General features: G+C 43.0%; 1 protein-coding gene across 1 annotated transcript; it reads right to left on the bottom strand.

The window, feature by feature from the left end:
* Positions 1 to 731: 731 nt before the first annotated feature.
* LOC144499803 (NHL repeat-containing protein 3-like) lies at positions 732 to 21,463 on the bottom strand. The gene is made up of 7 exons (XM_078222305.1): positions 21,123 to 21,463; positions 11,473 to 11,625; positions 10,550 to 10,700; positions 8,721 to 8,921; positions 6,969 to 7,060; positions 4,961 to 5,073; positions 732 to 3,110 (listed from the first exon to the last, which is right to left on the bottom strand). Exons 1-7 carry the CDS (start codon positions 21,240 to 21,242, stop codon positions 2,876 to 2,878), a joined length of 1,065 nt encoding a protein of 354 aa, XP_078078431.1. The 5' UTR covers positions 21,243 to 21,463; the 3' UTR covers positions 732 to 2,875.
* Positions 21,464 to 21,488: the final 25 nt, after the last annotated feature.

Genomic DNA, 21,488 nt, shown 5'->3' with positions numbered 1-21,488 from the left:
GAATTAGTTACAAAGTGGAGTTATTGTTATATTGCAGGCAAGCACGTTCAACAAAGACCTACTAACTGAAGATTGTATTTTTTATATTAATTCATAGGATGCAGGTAATATAGGCAAGACTAAGTTATTCTCCCTCTTTAATTGCCCCTTGAGAAGATGGTGATAAGCTACCTTCTTGAACCAGAGAAGTCCATGGAGGGTGGGTACACCCACAGTGCTTCTGGAGAGGGCGTTCTAGGATTTTGGCCCAGCAGCAGTGAATTAATAGCAATATATTTCCAAGCCAAGATGTTCCGTGACTAGGAGGGCAACTTGCAGCTGATGATGTTCCCATGTGTCTGCTACCATTGTCCTAGACAGTAGAGTTCCTGGGTTTGGAGGCTGCTGCCAAAGAAGCCTTGGTGAGTTGCGGCAAGAAATCTTGCAGATGGTACACAATGTTGGTAGTGTGTGCACTGATGAAAGGAATGAATGTTTCAATTTGCAGATGGGATACTGAGTAAGCAGGCTCCTGATTGACGTCAAGCTTCTTGAATGTTGCTAGAACTGCACTCATCCAGTCAGGTGGAGAATATTTCATCACACTCCAGACTTGTGCCAGGTAGGTACTCAGGAGTCAGGAGGTGAGTTACACATTACAGAATTCCCTGCCTTGGACCTGCTCCTAGCCATAGTGTTTATATGGCTGGTCCAGTTAAATTTCCGATCAAAATTTTGAGAATTCAGCAATTGCAATTATCATTGATTTGATTTATTATTGTCACATGTATTAACATACAGTGAAAAGTATTGTTTCTTGCGCGCTATACAGACAAAAGATACCGTTCATAGAGAAGGAAACGAGAGAGTGCTGAATGTAGCGTTACAGTCATAGCTAGGGTGTAGAGAAAGATCAACTTAATGCAAGGTAAATCCGTTCAAAAATCTGACAGCAGCAGGGAAGAAGCTGTTCTTGAGTCGGTTGGTACGTGACCTCGGACTTTTGTATCTTTTTCCCGACGGAAGAAGGTGGAAAAGAGAATGTCCAGGGTACGTGGGGTCCTGGCTGCTTTGCCAAGGCAGCAGGAAGTGTAGACAGAGTCAATGGATGGGAGGCTGGTTTGCGTGATGGATTGGGCTACATTCATATTTTGTAGTTCCTTGCAGTCTTGGGCAGAGCAGGAGCCATATCAAGCTGTGATACAACCAGAAAGAATGCTTTCTATGGTTCATCTGTAAAAGTTGGTGAGAGTCATTGAATGCCAAGGGGAGACGGCTAGATTCTCTCTTGTTGTAGCTTGTCATTGTTTGGCATTTGTGTGGCACAGATGTTAGTTGCCTCTTATAGCCCAAGGCTGGATGTGGCCTAGTCTTACTGCTAATAAACACCTAATAATACTGGATGTGGCCTAGCATGGACTGCTTCGTTATTGGAGCAGTTGCAAATGGAACTGAACACTTTGTTCGTCAGTGAACATCTCCACTTCTGACCATATGATGAAGAGAAGGTCATTGGTAAAGCAGCTGAAGACGGTTGGGCCCGGGACACAAATGCCGTCCAATTGTGGAATCACATTGAATGTTGGACACCGTGTTTTGCATACAGACTAGTTGGATATGGTCTGTACTTTGCCCACTGCAAACAACAGAAGGGACATGCTGATTGATACAGTTCGCCAGTCTTTGAGATGAATGGATTGCATACCTAGCATCACACTGACACCACATACTCATGTGCATGATAAGCAGAACATCTTTTTGACATCATTCCACTGCGAGAGGCTGGGAAGATTGAAACTCGGAAATTCGCCAGCATGAATCGTGCTTTGCGGAGCTTGAGTGCATGCTGTCATTTCCCAGACGGAGAGTGCAGGCTCAAATTCACCCCTACAAGTGCAAAATGTGAAAAAAGACTAAAGGTAATACCAAGGAGAAGAGAGAAAAGAGGAAAGCACAATAAATCAATTCAAGTATCAAAAGCACTTGTCCATTTGCAATAATGCTCAGAATTCCAAATAGTTACCAAACATTTATTATTTTCTGGTGTTTATTACATTTCACTCACTTTAAGAGAAATTTTAGCATTGTAAATAGTATTTGGAAAGGTTGAACAAATCCACGATACTTTGGGGTAAATCTTTGGGTCCTGCCCATCAAGGGAATTATCATGGGGGTACAGGAAATTTGGTGAATGATTTAAAGCTCCATTGACCTTGGGTGGGAATTTTCAGTCTTGGGGCGATGAGTCTGGAAAATCCCTCCTTTTGATTTATTTTTCTCTTTGTTAATGTTTAAGCTTCCTTGGTGTCACTTCATCAACTCCTTTCTGCGAGCATTGCTCCATGAGAAGTGACCAGTTCCAGTTCATCACTCAGGTGGTTATCATCCATGTGTGAGTCTTCCTAATGAGTATTAATTGATTATTTGATTGAAGGGGTTATTCACAGCCAAAACCGTTCCTTTTCTCAATCAAAATCTATGCATTTGCTTCCAGCAAGGGTCACTGGATAGCATTCAGGAATAGAACCCAATATTATTTGCACCCCCTCCTCCCCCCCAAATCTGGGACCCCAAGGTCGGGTGATACAATTTTTTTCCTCCCCCTAATCTCGCCCATGCTGAGATGAACAAACTCAGTACAAACTGGAATAAAACGTGGAATCTTCCTGGTTCAGTTTTCCGCCTAGGAATTTAAAATGTCTGACTTTACATTGGACTGGAGTCATGCCATTGCCAATGCAAATGCAGCACTGTTTGAGACAGCCTTTTAGAGGGCACCTTAAATTAGTATGTTGAATGTTCAAATCAGGACATAACACCTGCATTATACTGCCACCCTTATGTTAATGCACATTTAAGTCACTTTGCATCATTGTGAAAGTGGCAGTCTACAAAATTATTTCCTGTGATTCGGTATGAATTTCTGTGCTTGTCGTGCACCGATTTCTGCCACATAAATGGCACCAGTTTTGCGGTTAACATCCACTAAGTGCGGTTTCACATCATCAGCCAACTGAATTGTATCCACTATCTGGCAAGTTCCAATATTGCCTATTGGTGGGACAGATAAAAGAACGATTCTGTTGCTGTTCAGCTGGGCCACAACGAAGTACTTGTTGTCGTATGTAAGCCTATTAAAAAAAAATTTTAAAACACAATTTTTTGGTAAGATTGCTGCATGCAATATGGAAAATGAAAATTACCCAATATTATTGCATACGATGCCCTAAACACTTAAGGGCCATTGGTCCAGGCCAGGTAAGAGCCTCCAAATTCTACTGGCTCCAATCATAGTAGTTGTACCAGAATTGCACCTGGCTGGAAAAGCGGATAGCGAAGAGCATTGTCGGCCAATACAGCAGGATATAGATAGGCTGGAAAATTGGGCGGAGAGGTGGCAGATGGAGTTTAATCCGGATAAATGCGAAGTGATGCATTTTGGAAGAAATAATGTAGGGAGGAGTTATACAATAGATGGCAGAGTCATCAAGAGTATAGAAACACAGAGGGACCTAGGTGTGCAAGTCCACAAATCCTTGAAGGTGGCAACACAGGTGGAGAAGGTGGTGAAGAAGGCATATGGTATGCTTGCCTTTATAGGACGGGGTATAGAGTATAAAAGCTGGAGTCTGATGATGCAGCTGTATAGAACGCTGGTTAGGCCACATTTGGAGTACTGCGTCCAGTTCTGGTCGCCGCACTACCAGAAGGACGTGGAGGCATTGGAGAGAGTGCAGAGAAGGTTTACCAGGATGTTGCCTGGTATGGAGGGTCTTAGCTATGAGGAGAGATTGGGTAGACTGGGGTTGTTCTCCTTGGAAAGACGGAGAATGAGGGGAGATCTAATAGAGGTATACAAGATTATGAAGGGTATAGATAGGGTGAACAGTGGGAAGCTTTTTCCCAGGTCGGAGGTGACGATCACGAGGGGTCACGGGCTCAAGCTGAGAGGGGCGAAGTATAACTCAGACATCAGAGGGACTTTTTTACACAGAGGGTGGTGGGGGCCTGGAATGCGCTGCCAAGTAGGGTGGTGGAGGCAGGCACGCTGACATCGTTTAAGACTTACCTGGATAGTCACATGAGCAGCCTGGGAATGGAGGGATACAAACGATTGGTCTAGTTGAACCAAGGAGCGGCACAGGCTTGGAGGGCCGAAGGGCCTGTTTCCTGTGCTGTACTGTTCTTTGTTAGTCCCCTCCAACACTAACCCATCAAAATTTATGTGGTGACTGGGAAGCCACCTCATTTGCACATGGCAGGTCGACCAAAGTGCCACTTTGGGCACATCTTTGACATCCATTCTTTTGCTTGGAAATTTGGATCTCATAGCATTCATCTTCAGAGCATCAGCTGCTTATCAGATAGGCATTCCTAATCATGCTTCATATGCCAGCTTTTAGTACTATGCTGGGTACCTATTCATGGCCAGAATAGGGAACACCTTACTTAAGAATCCCCAATTCCGAGGTGCTATTTGCCTTGGAAAGATTAGACTTAAGTTTAACCCGTTACAAGCCAATACAGAAATGGCAGAGACCTGATTTAACTCTGCTCCATTTCTGTGGGGAGGGGGGTTCTGCTGAACCTCATTTGAGTAGAAGCCCTAAGTAACTTTGAGTTATTGAGCTTCTGTTCAATGAAGAGAATAGAAACATGTTTGACATTGTTGGTGCTGTGCAGGTGGAAGGAATGTGCTCATTGCCAAAGTTTCAATGTTGTAATTTATAAATTTCAGCCAAAAAAAGGAAGCTTGATGTTTCCCAACAAAAAAGGAAGAAAGAATAAAAATAACAAATAGACTAGTTGATTGAAACGCTTCTGTGTGCATCAAAGTCAAGAGGAAGGAATGGTACTGATATAGGCATCACAGAATTGGCAAAACTATTTTTAAAAAGTCAATTGCCATGGAGTCCTCAAGTTTTACCCTAAGTACGAAGATTCTCTATTATGAATGCTTTGGTGGATATCTAGAACTCACCTAACAGAGGCAGGGGCATCATCTGTGAAGCAGCTGGTCCACTCCCCAAGCCATTCTCCTGAAGCCTCATCAAATACTTGCAAACGCTTGTTGCCCCTGTCAGCTACCCAGATCTACAGTTGAAAAATAACTGAGTTACAGATAGAACCATTTACATACTTTTATTTTATACTCTTCCTCTCCTTTCGTTTCTACTTTTGTGCCCTCAATGGAATCATTTGCTTTAGTGAAACCTCTTTTAGTTACGAAATGCTGAAAATCCATAGGCATCTCCTAAACCATTATTGATATGGCCTCATAGTTTACTGACAACAGGTCCGCTGCAATGAGGCCTGTCAACATTTTCAAGTTTTTCCGTAATACTCATAAGCCGGAAGTTCCAGCCATTTACCCAGGTGGGATCTTCTTGTCCTGCCAATGTTGCAACCCCTGCCGTGGGTTTCCTAGCGACAGGAGGTGGCTTCAATGGGAATTCCCATTGACAGTGGCGGAACCAGCAGATCCCGCTGCTAGCAAATGTTTTACCACCTCCACCACAGAGAGACATGCCGCGGGGAGGCCAAAGAATTGTGCCCATGAAGAGGGAAGCACATCGTAATTTAATCTTGCTTTTATTGTTTTGTGAATTCATTTAAGGTGATTGATTTCAGAGAGTTATCATAAAATCCTACAGTGCAGAAGGAGGCCATTTGGCCCATCGAGTCTGCAATGACCATCCCACCCTGGCCCTATCCCCATAACCCCTTGTATTTACCCTAGCTAGTCCCTCTGACACTAAGGGGCAATTTAGCATGGCCAATCCACCTAACCTGCACATCTTTGAACTGTGGGGGGAAACCGGAGCACCCGGAGAAAACCCACGGAGAACGTGCAAACTCCACACAGACAGTGACCCAAGGTCGGAATTGAACCCGGGTCCCTGTCATGTGTGATGATTTTGTCAGCCATTATTGATATCCCAATGTGAAACAATGTCAAATCAGGAGCAGTTTTTCATGTAGATAAACTTTATTCAGAAATTAGGTTAAGATTACCATACTGACTTCACCTAGAAAGTGGAAGGAAGATGCAGACTGATATCCTACCACTTTGGGCTGGATTAAGCTGCAGGTAAAAAACACATTTGAGGTTTGCTACATTATCAATTTCTCTTAATTTTAGTGAAAAAAATTTACTCGCGTGTAAAACACATGTTTTGGATTTAACAAATTGTACACTATAAGGTTAGATTTGACAAATTCACCAGGAACTCATATTGAGAACTAAGATGCAGATTAATCCATTGACTCCTGTGCCCTGTTCTCAATAAGAATCTTCCTCTTCTTCATCTAGAGTTCACGGCTCGAAGGCAGGACTGACGGACAGCGCCACAACTTTCACCTGGGTAGGGTGGGTCACAGGGATTGGCCCCATGCTGTTGGCATCAATCTGATTCACATCAGCCATCCAGCCAGCAGAGCTAACCAGCCCTTCAGGAGTTAGAGTTGCTGCGGCAGTGTGCGTTTTTAACATGCGGGTTGTAGTCCAGAGCTATAAACAGTGATGGTAGAGGCTCTAATTTTCTTTCCATCACATGGCTGCCCAGGAATCTCTTCCACTCTCAACAACCGCCCTTGGCCTATGTTGGAAGAATTTGAAGATGTGTGCTCAATCTGTTTAGCTGAACACAACTTCCTTGGCCACCAAGTCCTGAAGTGGAACTTGAACCTGGAGCTCCCGGCTCAGAGCCAGGGAGCTTCCTTATGTGCCACAGGGCACATCCAATATGCAGAACTGGAGAATTTTCTGCACAATCGAACATAAGTATATGCACAAGCACTAAAATTTCAGTTTAATATTTGCAAACATTTTGCAAAAGACATTAAAAATGGAGTCTTATGGAGCAGTTAATTTTAATCTTTGGCACTGACACAAATGCATTCAACATAATGATAAAGTATCCATATTTTTGATTTTAAAACTGTAGCTACAGACAATTCATTTATCAATGATAGAGGCTGTGACTTACCCTCCCTACTGTATCCTCAGTTACACTGTGTGGAATGTAAAATTGAGAAGGCCCAGTCCCCTCTCCTCCTTTCACCCAAGCTATCCTAAGGTCTACAACAGATAAGAGCACCAATTAAAAGACCATTTAATTCCTTTATTTACTTATTTCTACTAGAGTACAATGCAACTGTTTGGGGGGGAAAAACTATGAATGAATGCAGCAGTAAATAGGCAGCATGTTAAGTTGATGTATTTTTTTTATAGATCCTATATATTAGGCAATTCCAATGCGAAACAGTTTCAGATCAGGAATACACATATTAATATACATAAAGTAGAATTTTAAAAAATGTTTGTGGATGCCAGGATTTTCTTTCGAAGTATCTTATTTTCAACAGACCATGCACCATCTGTGTCTTACAGAGGGTAGTAGTTTACATGTTTCTATGGCTGAGAATTTCCAGCCTAGCCGTGGTGGGACCTACTACGGAGAATATGGTGAGGCCAGCCAAAAGAGAACTGATTTTCAGCAGGGCTGGAAGATCCCAGCAACAGATGGGGCTGGAAAATCCTGTCTCTGCCAATTTTGCCCTTCAAGCAGAAACTAATGGGCGACAAGTGCCTTCTGATGTCTGTCATTTAGATTTTTCTTTTTGGGAGAGGTGCTTGACAACTCTACAAAATACCAACTTTGAATTTTGGGACTTCTTAGAAAGGGGTGAGGGAGAGCTGGAGGGAATGGTGGGGGATGGGAATTCTCAGGTTGCTGTAGGGAAGGAAAAACCTGTGCTGTCATCTCCAAGTATGAGGCTACAACACACTTTACTGCAGCAAAGTTTAAAATGAAAACTTCTACATACATTATCATTGATGTACATTATCATTGGCTGGGGTTTTCCTGCCCTGCTGTGATAGGAACCACCGTTGTTTAAAGAAATGTTCTTCCACGCAAAGTATTGACTGAAACTTTTATGGCAGCTGTTTTATAAGCAGCCTTCACAACGTCAGACATTTAAAACGGGGCACTGCAGTAAGTTTGGGAATCTCAAAAAAAACTGTCACCTAATGAAACATTTCTCATAGTCATAGCCTAACATTCTGAAAGCACTGTGTCCATTTTCCAAGTGCCAAAAGTTGCCTAAGCATTTGTGAAAGGGAAGGAATGCATGGCATATTAAATGCCATAACAGACAGTCTGCCATATTGGTAAAGGCCGGAAGAAACAGACGTTAGGCTCACTGTTTGCACATGTAAAGAACCTAACATTTGTTGAGGCTCCCTTTCCAAAATTGGACCATCCTGAACACAACCTGTGATGGCTGAACTTCATTCAGAAAAATGTGGTCTACATGTGGCCTGACCAGCAATCTTTAAAAGGAATCTGTAGGCCATCATCAAAAAAGCAACTTTGAATTTTGGGACTTCTTAGAAAGGGCTGAGGGAGAGCTGGAGGGAATGGTGGGGAATGGGAATTGCATTGAGTGTGGAGCCTAGGGCAAGTATCGCACATATTAAATACAGATTAGACTCCCTCTTTCTAAACTGTCCCATCCAGTTCTCCGAAGAAGGAACATGAGAAACCTTAACGCAGCTTACGTGCTTGAGGGACAGTTTCACAGTCTGACTTCTTACTGCTTTAGGTTGAAGAGGGAAAAAACTGGAACAAATTCATTTCGTCCCGCAAACCTTACAACAATCCCAAACCACAAAAATAATTGCTTTCAAAAACAGTAACCAAACACCAAATGAGGTTAACATCAATTTCAGTTACCTTGTGTCAGTTTGATTAACCTGTTATTTAAGCCTCCATCGCCATCCACAATGTACATATCCCCCTTGCTAGAAACAAATACTTCTGCTGGTTGATCAAATTGCAATGGAATTAACTCAGAGCCAGGAACTCCCGGTATCCCCAGAGTTTGAAGGAGTTTTCCCAATGGAGTGTACTGTTTGACTGTGTGCCCATATTTTCCTAGAGCAAAATGAGAGAAATTGAATTTATAAAGCTCCTTTCACATCCTCAGCATTGCTACTAAAGTATTTCATAGAGATATAATTACCTTTGAAATGCAAGCACAATTATTTTCCAGGTAAATGTGACAGATTCTGGCCTCGACACCCTGCTCTCCCCATTGCAATGTCATCTGCGGATGTGACCAATTTGTGCTGCATTTCGGAATCCAGGTCCTAATGTCGATTAAAAATGTACTGATTGGAGGAAAAATCCCTCTGCACAAGCTTTCCAGCTGGATTGCACTTCTCTAACTGCTGGCCATTTGTTATCTAGCTTTTCAGCTTTACCTCAGATATGTGTTGGTTTAAGACGGTATCATGTGGAATTTAATCAAAAACTTTACCAAAGTCCAGGAAGGCAACATCTTTGGACTTTACAAAAATTACTTATCTACTCCCTCAAAAACATCGAGGAGATTGGTCAGGCAGGACTAAGTTAAAACCATGGTAAAGTGAGGCAAACATTAAAAAATAATGTTTCAAGTAGTCAGATTCGATCAGCATTTCTGGTTCCACTGCATGTCAAAGTAACAACTGACAAAACTGTCACTGAAATAAAGCTATAGACTCTCCATGCCAAGCAATAATCCTTTTTCACCATCCTCCATTTTGGTTTCATTGAGGCGAGACAGATATAACAATAGAATTTACTTTTTTATTGTTTTATCAGACGTGAGCATCATTGGCAAGGCAACAAAGTGCTGGCCTATCTCTAATTGCCCTTGAACTGAGTAGCTTGCTAGGCCATTTCGGAGGGTAATTAAGAGTCAAACCACATTAGAATCGTAGAATCCCTACAGTACAGAAGGAGGTCATTAGGCCCATCCGGCCTGCAACAATCCCACCCAGGTTCTATCACCACATATGTAACCCCACATACTTACCCTGCTAATCCCCTGACACAAGGGGCAAATTAGCATGACAATCCACCTAACCTGCACATCTTTAGACTGTGGGAGGAAACCGGAGCACCCGGAGGAAACCCACGCAGACACGGGGAGAACGTGCAAACTCCACACAGACAGTCATCCAAGGCCGGAATTGAACCCGGGTCCCTGGCGCTGTGAGGCAGCAGTGCTAACCACAGTGCCATTGCTGTCAGCTTGGGAGTCTCATGTAGGCCAGGCAAGGTTAGGATGGCAGATTTCTTTCCTGAAAGAACATTAATGAACCAGGTGGGTTTTCACAACAATTGATGGTCGCCATCGTTGAAAATATTGTCCTATGCATACAATGAACCTGCTTCTCTCCCTTGAAAAAAAATAATTCAGTTGTTCTAGCATAGGGCCATTTATCGTTATTTGGCACAGTAGAAAAAAAGACTTGAAACCTGGTAGTTATGACACAGAAGTGACAACCTGAGAACCTGATGTTAAATCCCACCATGACAAGCTGAGAAATTGCATGAGTTGCCATTAGAAAATTAAACCACACCTTATAAATTATTCTACATAATGATGTGTGCCTACCCCCCAGAATGAACAAGTAAAATTATTTACACTCAAACAAAATGCAGGATAAAACATTTATCAAATCAATTTTATAAATACAGAAACTGAAGCTGTAAATTCACGATACCAATCATACCATTGCCAACATCTGTCACCCACACAGACGGTGAAGGAGATGCATAAGTTGCAAAGATCCCGTGTGGCATCTCGATTGTTGTGGTATTCCACTCTTGGAGGAAGTATCCATGATCTGTAAACATCAAAACTTTTGGTACCGATATTCCTCTCTGGAAGGTTTAAGAAAATAATGATCTTTATTGCAATTGAGAGAGCCTTTGAACCCTTAGTTTGAAAAACACTTTGAAATAAGATGCCAAATATTTTGAGCAGCTACATATGGTGCCAAAGAAAATTCTTCTGAATCTGCTCTTCTACTGTTTGGCAGTTGATGTAAGGTCCAATAATACCTGTATTAGTGAAGACTTGGCATATATTATTGAGAATGAAGAGATTGCGCAATTATATATGCAACAGAGTGTTTCCATTTTCCAGTATTATGGCACCAACCTCTTCAAACAAACTCAGAGCATAGGAACAGAAGAGGCCCCTCGGCCTATCTATGTTTATCTCTCCAGTGGACAGCTCCCACCATGACATCTCATTGTATGGTTAATAAACCCAATGTTTAACCTTCCATTACCATGCTCGGGTAACTGCTCCAAACATTTATTTCTCTTGAGTAAAAAAATTCTTAAAATTTGCTTTTCATTGACACATGCTTAAAAACACAACATGCATGCATTTGCTAAGTTCACACGGTTTAGTGGTACAATATTTGTATCATGTCATTGGAGGGGCAACACAACAGCTACATGCATACCCACAGCTAGAGGGGTCAGTTAGTGATCCTGACTGTTCCTGCTCATCTCTAGCAACTTAATCACAAGCGGCAGAGATCTAGGTTCAAGCAACCAGTCAGAAAGCAGCAAAGCAAGAAGAAAATTAATAAAACGAGAGGACAGTATTAAATCATCATTCAAATGAAAATGTATGTCTCACCTGTGCCACATAGACAATATCTGCCACTGGGTCAACTGCAACACCAAACACCTGACCTGTGAAAAGCTCTGGAAACTTAGGCCATCCTATATCCAGTTTGTAGAGATTTTTCTCAGCTGGTCTAGGTGATTCTACATAATTTCCAGCTGTTGCCTAATGGGTACAGACATGAAAAATAATTTTAAACATTTCCCTCAAATATCTGGATCATTATCTACCAATTTTGTCATATAGCTATGGTAACCAAGTAAAGATTAGAATGAAGGTAGACAGGAAGGTGGGTTGAAGTGTGTCAACTTCAATGCAAGGAGCATCCGGAACAAGGTAGATGAACTTGGGGCGTGGATTGGTACTTGGGACTACGATGTTGTGGCCATTACGGAGACGTGGGTAGAACAAGGACAGGAATGGTTGTTGGACGTTCCGGGGTATAGATGTTACAGTAAGTGTAGGGAAGCTGGTAAAAGAGGTGGGGGAGTGGCATTGTTAATCAAGGAGAGTTTAATGGCTACGGAAAGGCACTTCGAGGGGGATCTGCACACTGAGGTAATATGGGCTGAGGTTAGAAATAGGAAAGGAGCGGTCACGTTGCTAGGAGTTTACTATAGGCCCCAAAATAGTAATAGAGATGTGGAGGAAGAAATTGCTAAGCAGATTATGGATAGGTGTAGGGTCACAGGGTAGTTGTCATGGGGGACTTTAACTTTCCAAATATTGATTGGAACCTTTGTAGGTCAAATAGTTCGGATGGGGCAGTTTTTGTGCAGGAGGGTTTCCTGACACAATATGTGGATAGGCCGACAAGAGGTGAGGCCACATTGGATTTGGTACTGGGAAATGAACCGGGCCAAGTGTTAGATTTGGTTGTGGGAGAGCACTTTGGAGATAGTGACCACAATTCGGTGCCTTTTGTTATTGCAATGGAGAGGGATAGGGCCGTACGGCAGGGCAAGGTTTACAATTGGGGGAGAGGTAATTATGATGCGATTAGGCAAGAATTAGGGGGCATAAGATGGGAACAGAAACTGTCAGGGAAAGGCACTAATGAAAAGTGGAACTTTTTCAAGGAACAAATACTGGGTGTCCTTGATAGGTATGTCCCTGTCAGGCAGGGAGGAAATGGCCGAGTGAGGGAACCATGGTTCACGAAAGAGGTGGAATGTCTTGTGAAAAGGAAGAGGGAAGCTTATGTAGGGATGAGGAAACAAGGTTCAGATGGCTCGATTGAGGGTTACAAGTTAGCAAGGAATGAGCTGAAAAAGGGGCTTAGGAGAGCTAGGAGGGGACATGAGAAGTCCTTGGCGGGTCGGATCAAGGAAAACCCCAAGGCTTTTTACTCTTATGTGAGGAATAAAAGAATGACCAGGGTGTGGTTAGGGCCGGTCAAGGACAGTAGTGGGAACTTGTGTATGGAGTCAGTAGAGATAGGCGAGGTGATGAATGAATACTTTTCTTCAGTGTTGACCAAGGAGAGGGGCCATGTTTTTGAGGAAGAGAAGGTGTTACAGGCTAATAGGCTGGAGGAAATAGATGTTCGGAGGGAGGATGTCCTGGCAGTTTTGAATAAACTGAAGGTCGATAAGTCCCCTGGGCCTGATGAAATATATCCTAGGATTCTTTGGGAGGCAAGGGATGAGATTGCAGAGCCTTTGGCTTTGATCTTTGGGTCCTCACTGTCCACGGGGATGGTGCCAGAGGACTGGAGAATGGCGAATGTTGTTCCTCTGTTTAAGAAAGGGAATAGAAATGACCCTGGTAATTATAGACCGGTTAGTCTTACTTCGGTGGTTGGTAAATTGATGGAAAAGGTCCTTAGGGATGGGATTTACGACCATTTAGAAAGATGCGGATTAATCCGGGATAGTCAGCATGGATTCGTGAAGGGCAAGTCGTGCCTCACAAATTTGATTGAATTTTTTGAGGAGGTAACTAAGTGTGTTGATGAAGGTAGGGCAGTTGATGTCATATACATGGATTTTAGTAAGGCCTTTGATAAGGTCCCCCATGGTCGGCTTATGATGAAAGTGAGGAGGTGTGGGATAGAGGGAAAGTTGGCCGATTGGATAGGTAACTGGCTATCTGATCGAAGACAGAGGGTGGTGGTGGATGGAAAATTTTCGGACTGGAGGCAGGTTGCTAGCGGAGTGCCACAGGGATCAGTGCTTGGTCCTCTGCTCTTTGTGATTTTTATTAATGACTTAGAGGAGGGGGCTGAAGGGTGGATCAGTAAATTTTCTGATGACACCAAGATTGGTGGAGTAGTGGATAAGGTGGAGGACTGTTGTAGGCTGCAAAGAGACATAGATAGGATGCAAAGCTGGGCTGAAAAATGGCAAATGGAGTTTAACCCTGATAAATGTGAGGTGATTCATTTTGGGAGGACTAATTTAAATGTGGATTACAGGGTCAAAGGTAGGGTTCTGAAGACTGTGGAGGAACAGAGAGATCTTGGGGTCCATATCCACAGATCTCTAAAGGTTGCCACTCAAGTGGATAGAGCTGTGAAGAAGGCCTATAGTGTGTTAGCTTTTATTAACAGGGGGTTGGAGTTTAAGAGCCGTGGGGTTATGCTGCAACTGTACAGGAACTTGGTGAGACCACATTTGGAATATTGTGTGCAGTTCTGGTCACCTCACTATAAGAAGGATGTGGAAGTGCTGGAAAGAGTGCAGAGGAGATTTACCAGGATGCTGTCTGGTTTGGAGGGTAGGTCTTATGAGGAAAGGTTGAGGGAGCTAGGAATGTTCTCTCTGGAGCGGAGGAGGCTGAGGGGAGACTTAATAGAGGTTTATAAAATGATGAAGGGGATAGATAGAGTGAATGTTCAAAGACTATTTCCTCGGGTGGATGGAGCTATTACAAGGGGACATAACTATAGGGTTCGTGGTGGGAGATACAGGAAGGATATCAGAGGTAGGTTCTTTACGCAGAGAGTGGTTGGGGTGTGGAATGGACTGCCTGCAGTGATGGTGGAGTCAGACACTTTAGGAACATTTAAGCGGTTATTGGATAGGCACATGGAGCACACCAGGATGATAGGGAGTGGGATAGCTTGATCTTGGTTTCAGATAAAGCTCGGCACAACATCGTGGGCCGAAGGGCCTGTTCTGTGCTGTACTGTTCTATGTTCTATGAAACTCTCCTTTAGTTTTACATTTTCTATTTGGTGATCTGAAAACAACATCTTTTTCCATTTCATATTTGATTGAAGGAGAGAAAAGGCCTCCTCTCAATACCCTACTGTTACATGTATAACCCCTTGAATAGCCTTCAACAAGATAACCACGATACTGCTTTAAATCTTGCAGTTCAAAATGTAATTTTATGAAAAACACCGGTGAAGAAGAGGTAGGTGATAGTCAGTCTTTTCTGTATGGTCGTTAATAGCTCTTAATGCAGTTGGAATGTTAAAGGGAAGTGATTCGGACAATGTGTTGTAAATTTGTGCTAATGATCTAGTATTACTTTGCAGTTTGAAATTTGGCTTCTTTGACAAAAGGGCCAGACACAACCAGAAATCACTGAAGTTCTTCCCCTAACTTAGTGAGTCAAATAAAAAAAGGGAAAAGTCAGCCAGGATCACTGCCTCGTAGCACTTGCTTGAAAGTGTAAATGTGTGGTTGTTAGAATTCCAAAGCCTGTGGATGTTTGCTATCTAGGATCTCCTAAATTGCTGTTGGGGCGGGTTCAATCAGATCCTGCCCCACCAGCATGGTATTATGGAACCCGCCACTTAATCTTTTTAAAAAACAGATTTTTATTGAAGGTTTTTCACTTTTAACAAACAACACAACAAATGCTCAGGATTGGTACAGTACAGCAAAATCATTTTCAAATAAATACAAGTAAGAAGAAACAGAAAAAAAATACCAACACAGTCGGTTTAGATTATGCACTAAACAAACAATTGGGAATATCAGGATAACAGGAAAAAGCCATGAGCACATGGCACAGTGGTACACACTTTCGCCCACAGGATAACAAAGACAAGAGCTACACAACATAGAAGATCTCTTGTAAGGTCAGATACAAGCAAACAAGACCTATGTCAGTACCCTAAGACATTTGATTAAGGAAGGGTGCCTCTCAAGTCCCACCATCAAGAAATCAACCATTTCCCCTCATCAAACACTAACAACAGCATACTGTACTCACTGTACATTCCAAAAGCCAAATTATCAAGTGACCACTGTAACTATTCTCACAGCCAAGAAAATATAGGAAAGCGACCCAAGAAAGCAGGATAACCAAGAATTCACTGACCATGCATGGCGTGCACCACAATATATTTCCCCAGGTCCAGCTATCCTGGAAGCGCCAGTAGCAATAAAACCCAGTCTTTTCCAGAACACATAATCAGTACTTTAACAGGTTACCATCAAGGATTCTTTAACCCCAAAATAACAAAAGTACAAAAGAAATATGTGACACCGTAAGTTCTAACAGGGGGTTTTCCTCAACTTATAAGGCCATACCTACCATCTCTATACCATATCACCTGCCCACCAACTTGCTGTGGTGCTACTCATAAACAAAGTAAAGGGTACCAAAAGATATACTCCTTTACTGTAAATGCAATAATTACAGCACAACAATAAAAGGATTGAATATTACACGACCCTAATGTCATGCAACCAACCCAGAAGGTTCCCCAGTAGAACAAAGGATACCCATTATCAGTCCACGAACAAGAAAATATGTCCATATTGCAAAAACCAAATCCCAAGATTTGAATTTGACACAGGGCCAGAGGCAATGTGAGCAGATCTCATTACCCATCCTGCTCACCTGGTACCACACATGCAGACCAAAATTGAGTGCAAACAGTATCATACTCTGAACTAAGGTCTCCCTTGCCCCCGTTCTCGTGGATAAATTCCATCATAAATAAATGAAGATCCCTGATTTTCAAATGATAACAGAATAACAGGAGACAAACGTCTCAGTGCTTATATTCCATACACCCTTGTGAGGATAAAAAACATCATTAAATTAGGAGTACAATTACAAGGGATAAAACTCCAGGATTAATGATGAACTGCGGGATAAAATAGCCATCCAAAGAGCTTAAAAAAGCCATGAGAGGATTGTTGAGCATCAAGTATCCATCCAGAAATTCCATCAAACTTGAAAGGCCCAGCCTTCAAATCGAGACTGTGAAAGCATGGCAGCCAGTTCTCAAATTCAGCCAGAAATTCAGCTCGTCTTGGGGGACCAGGCACACGGACACTACTTCTCTGGCCCCATCTCCTCGACTTAACCAGGATGTCCAACATACCATGCTGTAGGATTTTCAAGGACTGGAGGTGAGCCTTCACCAAGGGAACTGCACTCACGACTCTCCGCTTCATCCATTTCTTCTCAGATATTTTGCAGTTCATCAATGTGGGCACCGATGATCTGTACCAGCAATCCGAGGCTGTTGTCCAAAATTTTAGTCACAAAGTCACCCATCATCTCAATGTCTATGACACTGCCAAAGTGAGAGCCCATTCACCAGCAAAACAGCCACTGCAAAAAAGCCCCCACACCAGCTGTCTCCAACCGCCCTGATCAAACGAGGGTTTTCTCGACTTTGCTTGGTTCCCCGTCACCAAATATTTAACCAGGATATTCCAGGAACATAGCACAGAGTATACTTTACAAAACTAAATAATTATGGGTTGTGCATCAAAATAAAAAAAGGGTTAAAATATGTGTAGCATCAGAGCGCACAAAAACACAATCGTTCCCACGCTTCCATCACGTCAATTTTTTAAAAATTAAGTTTCCTTGTGTGCTGAGGATGCCCCCCGCCCTGTCAGGGGATGATCACCATGTCCATGGTGGGAAGGGAGGGGGGGGCCTATCTCTGAACGCTGATATTGGGGTGCCCTTTAAAAATGGTGCCCCAATCTCTGTGAATGTTTTGCGCTATGCATATTTTTACATATTAAAGGTGGGTGACTCCCATCTGACAGACGCTGCTAAGACCAGCAGGAAACACTCCGTTTTTTTCTGCTGGTGGCAGCACTTTGTTTTTTCAGGGAGAATTATGGCCAATATTTTCATGTGTGGATGACCCAAAGCTAGGCCGGTATGTGTTTTGTGAGAAAGACGTAAAGTGGCTACAGGTGGAGTTGGACAGACTTAGCAAGAACATGGCAGATGGAATATAATACGGAAAGAAGTGGAAGAAAATGTAGATGTACAAAGGGACCTGAGTGACCTTGTCCATAAGTCATTGAAAGCTAACATGCAAGTGCAGCAAGCAATTAGGAAGGCTAATGGAATGTTGGCCTTTATCGTAGGAGAATTTGAGTAAGCTCTTGCTTGAATTGTATAGAAGCTTGGTTAGGCCGCACCTGGAGTAGTGTGTGCAGTTTTGGCCCTCTTACCACAGAAAGGATATTACTGTTAAAGAGAGAGTGCCACAAAGGTTCACCAGATTTGTTCTGGGGATGGCAGGGCTGTCTTGTGAAGAGAGATTGAGAAAACTTGCCTGTATTCTCTCGAGTTTTGAAGAATGAGATGTAATCTTATTGAAACCTATGAAACACTTAAAGGAATAGATAGGGTAGACGCAGGTGAGATGTTTCCCTTCGTTGGGGAGTCTAGAACCGGGGGCACAATTTCAAAATAAGGGGGAAGCCACTTAGGACCAAGGAGAGGAGAAATTTCTTTACACAGAGAGTTGTGAACCATTGGAATTCTCTACCCCAGAGGGTAGTGGAAGCTCAGTCATTGAGTGTGTTTAAGTTGGAGATTGATAAAAAGCATTGAAGTGTCCGATTGGCCATGGTCGTATTGAATGGTGGAGCAGGCTTACCCCTGTTCCTATGTTGAGGGGAAGAGGGAAAAGACAGAGGGAATTGAGGAATTTTACAATTTTTAAATCCTGTTATAGAACCTCTGCAAGAAATGAATCATTTGCAGGAGAATTTGTAGGGTGACTTGGATAACTCTTTCAAACAGCAAGGGGTCAAATAGCCTCTTTTCAATGTTGTATCATTTGATGATCTTGGTCATGCCAAGGCTAATTTGAGCCAAGGTGAAATAACAATGCTGGCTCATTGTCAGTCGCAAAGGCATCTCTTAAAAAGAAAACCTCATATATAAATACTGTTTTGCATTTTCAGGATGCTTAAATCTTCTAAACTATCCAGCCTTAAAAAAAGCAACAGCAGTGGTAAAGTGGCCTGTGTGGAGTTTGCACATTCTCCCCATCCTCCGGTTTCCTCCCACAGTCCAAAGATATGCAGGTTAGGTTGATTGGTGAAGGCAAAATGCCCCTTGGTATCCAAAAATGTGTAGGTTAGGGGGATTAGTGGGGTTACGGGGATAGGGCCTGGATGTGATGCTCTTTGGAGAGTTGGTGCAGGTTTTATGGGCCGAATGATCTACTTCTGCCTCACTAACATGACTGATTTTTTTCAAGGAGGTGACGAAGGTGATCAGTGGATATTGTCTACAAGGATTTTAGTAAGGCTATCGACAAAGTCCCTCATGGTAGGGATCATCTAGAAGATTAAGATGCATGGGATCCAGACTTGGCCGCTTGGACTCAGAATTGGTTTGCCCACAGAAGTCAGAGAATAGCAGTGGATGGGTGCTTTTCTGGCTGGAGGTCCGTGACTCGTAGGGATCCGTACTGGGACCTCTGCTGTTTGTGATAAATATAAATGATTCAGATGAAAATGTAGATGGGTGGGTTAGTAAGTTTGCCAATGACATAAAGATAGATCGAGTTGTGGATAGTGTAGAAGGTTGTCAAAGGATACAGCAGGACATAGATCAGTTGCAGATATGGGCAGAGAAATGGCAGATGGAGTTTAATCCAGGCAAATGTGAGGTGCTGCACTTTGGGAGATCAAATGTTAAGGGTAAGTAAGTTAATGGCAGGAACCTGAAAAGCATTGATGTACAGAGGGATCTTAAAGATCAAGTCCATAGCTCCCTGAAAGTGGTCACACAAGTATATAAGATGATAAAGAAGGCAGATGGCATGCTTGTCTTTATTGGTCAGGGCATTCAGTACAAGAGTCAGGATGTCACATTGCAGCTTTATAAAACTTTGGTTAGGCCGCACTTAGAGTATGGTGTTCAATTCTGGTCGCCACATTACTGGAAGGATGTGGAGGCTTTGGAAAGGGTGCAGAAGAGTTTTACCAGGATGCTGCCTGGATTAGAGGGTATGAGCTTTAAGAAGTTGGACAAACTAGGGTTGTTTTTTCTAGAGCGTCGGAGGCTCAGGGGAGACCTGAAAGAAGTCTGTAAAATTATCAGAGGCATAGATAGGATTGACAGTCAGAATCTTTTTCCCAGAATTGAAATGTCTAATACTAGGAGGCATGCACTTAAGGGGAGGGATGAGGGACTTCAAGAGAGATGTGAGGGGCAAGTTTTTTTTACACAGAGAGTGGTAGGTGTCTGGAATGCAATGTCAGGGGTGGTGAAGCAGGCAGATATAAGGGTGTTTAAGGGGCTTTTAGATAAGCATATGAATATGCAAGGAATAGAGGGATATCGACCAAGGGCAGGCAGAAGGGGTTAGTTTAATTTGGAGTCATGTTCGGGACAACATTGGCCAAAGAACCTGTTCCTGTCCTGTACTGTTCAATGTTCTACTGCACTATAGGGATTCAATCACAATCACCTTTAGCTTATTGCCTGATCACGTAACTCGTAAGAAGTCTCACAACACCAGGTTAAAGTCCAACAGGTTTATTTGGTAGCAAAAGCCGCTAGCTTTCGGAGCGCTGCTCCTTCATCAGGTAAGTGGGAGTTGCGTTCACAAACAGGGCATATAAAGACACAAACTCAATTTACAAAATAATGATTTGGAATGCGAGTCTTTACAGGTAATCCAGTCTTAAAGGTACAGACAATGTGAGTGGAAAGAGTGTTAAGTACAGGTTAAAGTGATGTGTATTGTCTCCAGACAGGACAGTTAGTGAGATTTTGCAAGCCCAGGCAAGTCGTGGGGGTTACAGATAGTGTGACATGAACCCAAGATCCCGGTTGAAGCCGTCCTCATGTGTGCGGAACTTGGCTATCAGTTTCTGGTAGTGACTCTGCGTTGTCGTGTATCATGAAGGCTGGTATCTTGGGTTCATGTCACACTATCTGTAACCCCCACGACTTGCCTGGGCTTGCAAAATCTCACTAACTGTCCTGTCTGGAGATAATACCCATCTCTTTAACCTGTGCTTAACGCTCTCTCCACTCACATTGTCTGTACCTTTAAGACTTGATTACCTGTAAAGACTCGCATTCCAATCATTATTTTGTAAATTGAGTTTGTGTCTTTATATGCCCTGTTTGTGAGCACAACTCCCACTTACCTGATGAAGGAGCAGCAAGCGCTCCGAAAGCTAGTGGCCTTTGCTACCAAATAAACCTGTTGGACTTTAAACCTGGTGTTGTGAGACTTCTTACTGGTGTTTGCCCCAGTCCGACGCCGGCATCTCCACACATAACTAGTCCCAGTTGACAACCTGGCAAATTTCTTAACAGTAATCCCTCACAGCTCTGAAAACATACATACGCAAACCCATTGTGTGGTTTATCCCTCACAAATATCCACCCCCACCCTTCATTATGTGGCTTAATCTTACTTCCTCAAAAATATCTCCCCTGCAGGTTTCAGAATACAGACTTCTGAGGCTTACCGGGTTGGCAAACCGTGCAGGTAACAATATCCAGAGAGATAAGACTGAGACGATCATGATTAAGGCTACCAGGGGTTTGGTTTGTCTGACAGACACAAATATCCAGCTCGCCCTCCACATGACTGTTTACATCCGACAGTTAGACATGCTAAAGGCGGCTACTTCAGCTGCCGGACAAACCCTCACCAAAAATGGTGCCTTGAGGTATTAAGCCCCGGTGATTAAAAACACAGGGGTGAAAAATAAAGCGTGGGTTCAGGGGGGGAATAAAACTAAACAAAAGTCAGCCAGACGTTGCGAAAAGGGGGATGCTGAAGGTCCGGACGTCATCACCCTGCGCCGCGGTGGTATGCCAGGCCCCCGCCG

Source organism: Mustelus asterias, chromosome 10 (assembly GCF_964213995.1).
Source record: "Mustelus asterias chromosome 10, sMusAst1.hap1.1, whole genome shotgun sequence".
In the NCBI taxonomy this organism is placed as follows: domain Eukaryota; kingdom Metazoa; phylum Chordata; class Chondrichthyes; order Carcharhiniformes; family Triakidae; genus Mustelus; species Mustelus asterias.
Note: the sequence above shows the minus strand (reverse complement) of the source record. Positions and strands in the feature narration are given on the sequence as shown.